Genomic DNA, 5,879 nt, shown 5'->3' with positions numbered 1-5,879 from the left:
GCTTACTGACCCCAAAGTTTTGAACAGCAGTGCATAGAGCTCAAAAGAAACTGAAGAAAATAAACCCAAAAAAAAATCAAAAAAAAGTTGATACAGACCATTTCTATTTTAGATAAATGCTGTTCTTTTATTCTTCAAAAAAGATAATGTGGACCAAAAGGCTTTGTCATATCTGTATGTTAACACTTTACTAGCCTTTCGTTTTGGAGTTTTGATGCAGTAATCATCTTCTCAAGGTGCAAACTGGAAGTAAACTGCTCTGGTCATGTGACACTGCACATATTTAATTTAGACCATTTATTTTTTCCATATTTGCAGGAAGTGCACTAAAACATCAGTCAGTAAGGTTTTTAGAGCTTTATAAATGAAAACCTTTTAAAAAAAAAAAAAAAAAAGGGATTAAATGGGTTAAAATAAGAAATTGTTATTTTAAATTAATATTTCAAAATATTACGTCTGTATGTGTATGAGCATTTTCAGTAAATGTGCATAAAAACATACATAACCCACATATATACTGTATGTAGTGTGTGTGCATTGATTAATCTGCATGTAAGCTATACTTTTATTTAAAAAAAAAAAAAAAAACTAATACAGGTTTATGCAAAACACGGTAGCCAGCATTAAATTGCATTCACCTTGTTTATTTGTGACCGCATGATGGCTCAGATAGAGCATTCAAATGATTTCTCTCACTGTTCCACAGCAACAAACTTGTCCAAACTAAGCAAACATTTTAAAACGAATGAAATCAGTAATAATGGCATGTATCGATTAGTATCCTAGCATTCATTTAGCGCTGTAATATACATGCGTGTTCTGTAAAGCTGCAGTGAAATGTATTGTGAAAGGCGCTGCACAAATAAATATGAAAATGAATATTTGCGTAGATATACACTGACCCAGCATTGCATGTGAATTTTCCTTTAAAAACCTCTCCGGACATCTTGGCAACAAACCATGATAAGCACGTAAGTGACACTGTTTGTCTTGTTTCAGTTTAACCAAACATAAGACTGATGTCATCCATTGTACGAACGAATGATCCCAACCTTTCCGCTAAGGAGCTAATTGCATCCAGACTGCGATATGCATTTACCACCATCTCTCGTGCACACACATGCAGCATCAATCAGAGCCGCTTTGAGCCGTGCGGAAGAACACTTTTAATGTTCTTTGTAAGTTTGCGCCTAAGTCATATTTAAAAGGTAATGCCAATCACCGTTTATTTAATTTTTTTTTAAATACCACAACTGTTGCGCTTTCGCTAGACTTAAAAAGTACACGATTGTTTTGACAGGTCTGAGATTTAAAAAAATGGCACTAACAGAAATGCTTCAGGACCAGACATGCGCAGTATTGTTCAACGCCTTTGTTATTGTTTACGTCTTAGAAATGGTCTATATTTTGTGTCTAATTATTTACTTATGTGGCAAGTAACTGTGTAACAAGCGGGATAATGTACATCCAGCTGGTTGTTATCTTGAAATAAACCCCTTCAGACTGATACAAGACTCCTCCTGATCACCCTGTCAGGGTTTATTCTGAGATAACAAAAAAAATCCAAACATAACCCTAATTTCACCACAATTTAAAAAAATTTAATAATAATTAAAATATAATAATACAGATTTAAACAGACTTGTCATGAAAACTGACGTTTCTTACATATTAAAATAATTTAATCATGAATTGAATACAATAATTAACTGAATTCATTAATGCCATAATTATATATGAATATAATCATGCAGAAATACAACAATAAATAACTATTTTTTTAAGTTCATATCTACGTTAATATCTGCACTAATATTTCCAGATATAACAAAATATTTACAGTTCATTTCTGCGTTACTGTTTGCAGAAATACATCTTTATTTAACAAGCTTTTTAGTGACATAAAGAAAACATTAAAGCTGCAAAATGTATAAAAATACTTCTTCAGGTGTTTAAAGTGGTTGAAAAGGCATAAATGAAAATAAATAAATCACAACAAATATCTTCTCAAAATGTTAACCACATACATTGAAGTATAAGTGTTTAAAGTGGTTGAAAAGGCATAAATGAGAATTAATATGTTCTCTTCATGTTTCTCACCTGCAGTGAAGGATCAGTTTCAGAGCAGATCTTCTTCTTCTCCTCTTCCTCTCTTTCATATTCCTCTCTCCATTCCACTCGTCTTCTCTTCAGTTCTTCTTCATGCTGTTCTTCAAGAGTCTTCTGTTCATCTTCTCTCATCTTTATTTCTTCTTTCATTCTCTTCTCTAAATCCTCTATTTGTTCTTGTCTCTCTCTTTCTGTTCTCTCTTTCTCTCTGATTATTCTCTCCATTTCACTCTTCAGTCTCTGAATCTCTTCATCACAAATCTGTTTCTCTCTCTCTCTTCTTTTCTGTCTCTCTTCTTTCTGTTGTGCTTTATTTGTGTTCTGTTTCTCCCATTCCTCTCGTTCTCTCTTCATCTCCTCTTTCATCACTCTCTCTTTCTCCTTTATTTGTGTTTTATATCGTTCTTCTCTTTCATTAAACTCTTCTTCTCTTCTCTTCTTTTCCTCTTGTTTCTGTTTCTCCCATTCCTCTCGTTCTCTCTTCAGCTCCGCTCTCCTCTCTCTCTCTTTCTCTTTCATTAGTGTTTTATATTGTTCATCTCTTTCTATATATTCTTCTTCTCTTTTCTTCCTGTCATTCTCTATTCTGTCCATCAGTCTGTCTATTTCTGTTTCATATTTGGTCTTAACTTTCTCTTTTTCTTTTCTCATTTCCTCTATTTCATCTCTAAGTGTCTCTCGTTCTCGTCTCATCTCGTCTCGTATCTCTCTCTGATGCCTCTCTTGTTCTCTTATTTCTTTTTTGAGTTCCTCTATTCTCTTTCTCTCTTTGTCATGATGTTCCTCAATCTTCATCTTCATCCTCTCTTTCTCTTCTTCTAGTTTCTTCATCTCTTCTTCTCTTTCTCTGACTCTCTCCATCAGTATGTTCTTCTGTTGTTCTTGTATTTCTCTCTCCATCTCTCTGAACATCGTACATGAGTAGTAACTCTCTCCGTTCTCTTTCAGCATGTTGTCTATCTTCTGCAGTAGATCAGTCACCTGTGTTCGGTCTCCAGTCTCTTTATTATTGAACATGTGATATCTGTTTCCACACGCTTCAATCAGCTGATTCAGAGCAGATCTAGGTTCTCTCAGAAACTGTTCAATGTTTTTTTTCTCCAGATCATCTCCTCTGGTGAAGAGCACCATGATGTACATCAAAGATTTCTCTCCAAACACCTCTTGGATGATCTTTATTGTTGTTTCCTCTTCTTTAGTGAATTGTTGTCCTAAATTGAGCACGATGATGAACACATGTGGTCCAGGCAGGATCATGGAGATGCTGTTGCTGATTTCTCTCTGTATTTCTTCAGTACTGAGTTCAGTATTAAACAGTCCTGGAGTGTCGATCACAGTAATGTTTCTGCCGTTGATTTCAGATGTTTCTCTCTGACATTCTTTAGTAACAGACTCTTGAGATGTTTCTGCTGTAAATGCTTTTCTTCCTAAGATGGTGTTTCCAGTTGCACTTTTCCCAACTCCAGTTTTTCCCAGCAGCACAATCCTCAGATCATCTTCTCTCTCTGTTGAACCTGTGACAGAGGAAATGCATCAGTTTTAAACCCTAAAGTTCTTTTTCTGGACAAAATTTGATTCTGTAACATAAAAGAGGTCTACTATCTGCTTGGTAAGTATAGTATATGGAAGTAAGATTTACATGCCACTCTACAATTCACACAGTTCAGAGACACATCAGTGTGTTTTTCTATATTTTCATCAGTTGCTCTCGGTCAAATTCACATTATCTGCACAGTTTAAAATATTTTAGTGGAAATATGCAGCACAACAAATGAGTTTCACTATGAGCTGCATGTTTAATATGGATCAGGAAACATTTTTTACTTTTTGAATTATTTTGAAGTATTTCATAGATTTATTTTCAAACACAAATGATTCAGATTGTAAAATTACTAAGCTTCACTGAACACTTCACTTCAGTGATTGGACAAAATTGACTTTTGTAATAATCTTAATTTCCTGTGGAACACTGAAGCTTTGAATTTTTAAATTGAGTTTTGAATTTTCGAACTTTAGAATGTTGAATTCTTTTGTTTAAAATACAAATGTATAAAGCTCTAATATAGAATCAAACTCTACTGTAATAAAAAATCTTTTTCGAAACATGCTCTGTAGTTTAAGACCCAAACTGATGTTCTGCTCATTACCTTGTGACAGTACATGTGTCTCTAGTGACTGAATTTTCTTCTTCATCTCTTCAAATTTCAGCATCTGCGCATCCAGAAATGTCTCTGTGGAGAAAAACTCTCCTCTGTTTTCCTCCAGCATCTGCTCAATGCTCTCCATCAACACAGACACATGTGTGTTCAGGTCGATGAAATGATGTTGTCCTCCAAATCTCTCAATGACAGACTGTGTTTCTTCATTTAGTTCTGCTGTCTGATGCTCTGAATCCTGCTTTATGAGGATCATGATGTGTTTGTTGATTCTTGAGCTGAAGATCCTCTGGATCTTCTCTGTTTCTGCTTTGTCTTCATCAGTCAGTGGAGCATCAGGAATGATGAGGATGAACACATGAACTCCAGGATCACAGCGAGACACACAGTGGAGAGTCTGACGCATCACTTCCTCCTCTGAGAGACGGATCAGAGCTGGAAGCTCTATTACACAAAGCTCCACGTCTGATCTTCTGTCTGTCTGCTGCAGGATCAGATCTGATAGTGAGGATTTCAATGTCCCATCACTCCCGCACACAACCAGATTCAGCTTCACACACTCTGAAACTGAGAACAGAAGAAAATAAAAACATTAATGTGTCTATATAAACATCTAATATCATCACACAATATCATCCATTGTGAAATACTGTGAACCTTCAGCACAATCCAGGTGTCGCCCATCGTTCATCTTCACAATGTCCTCAAACATCTGCAGAAGATCATCAGGAGAGCTGCTCCTCTGAAGACTGAAGTGTCTGTTTGCACATTTCTGAATGATGTTCTGAAGGATGTCACTGGTTTCTGTGGGCTCTTGTGTGCTGAGCACCATGGTGTGTTGATAAACCTGCTCAGAGAAAGAGAGCAGCACCTTCTCCACACGCTCCTGATCTTCTACTGAACACGGCTCATGTTTGAGGAGCAGAACGATCACATGAGGTCCTGGATCAGACAGATGCACACACTCTCTCACTGTCTGTGTGATCTGATGATCTGAGATGTTCCTCTGGAGCAGCTGAGGACTGTTGATGACCATCACGTATCTCCCGCCGACTCTCTCAACAACATCTGGAGGAGCTTCACAGTCAAACGCTGCTCGTCCTAAGAATTTAATATTTTGTATAAAAACTCACCTATTGTGTCAGGGTGTGTTGTTGGCTTACATATTTTTGTAAGCAGCTCTTGAACTTGTGTAGCATCTCCTGTTATCTTGTTGTTGAACACGTGGTATCTCTCATCATATTTCTGAACGAGTTTCTTCAGTGGTTCCATTTCATTGATTAATTTTTCGATTGTTGTGTCTTCTTTCTCCAGTTCGTCTTTTCCAGTGAAAAGAATCCAGGTTTTCTTCAAGCGGTTTTCTCCCAGGAGCTTTTCAATCATCTCCACAGTTTTTCTCTCTTTTTCAGTGAATCTGCCAACTTTGATGACCAGCAGAAACACACAGTGACCTGACTCACATTTCTGAAGAACACTTGAGTGTATTTGCTGAATTTCTTCATCACTCCGGCTTGGGTTAAATAATCCTGGTGTGTCATAAACAGTGACCAGTTGGCCACATACAGTCCTTATATTTAGCAAATCTTCGCCTAATGCTGTGACAAGAAATGGAAA

The 5,879-nt window shown here is 36.5% G+C and overlaps 1 protein-coding gene across 1 annotated transcript; it reads right to left on the bottom strand.

Annotated features, from left to right (window-relative positions):
• Positions 1–2,661: 2,661 nt before the first annotated feature.
• LOC122141625 (GTPase IMAP family member 8-like) lies at positions 2,662–5,648 on the bottom strand (the record flags this gene model as incomplete). The annotated part of the gene is made up of 4 exons (XM_042749524.1): positions 5,399–5,648; positions 4,923–5,366; positions 4,257–4,832; positions 2,662–3,623 (listed from the first exon to the last, which is right to left on the bottom strand). Coding segments are annotated over exons 1-4 (2,232 nt in total), but the record flags the coding sequence as incomplete, so codon positions are not given.
• Between the last annotated feature and the right edge of the window lie 231 nt (positions 5,649–5,879).

Source organism: Cyprinus carpio, chromosome B22 (assembly GCF_018340385.1).
Source record: "Cyprinus carpio isolate SPL01 chromosome B22, ASM1834038v1, whole genome shotgun sequence".
In the NCBI taxonomy this organism is placed as follows: domain Eukaryota; kingdom Metazoa; phylum Chordata; class Actinopteri; order Cypriniformes; family Cyprinidae; genus Cyprinus; species Cyprinus carpio.
The sequence above is the reverse complement of the archived record's forward strand: the minus strand, read 5'-3'. Positions and strand labels throughout refer to the sequence as shown.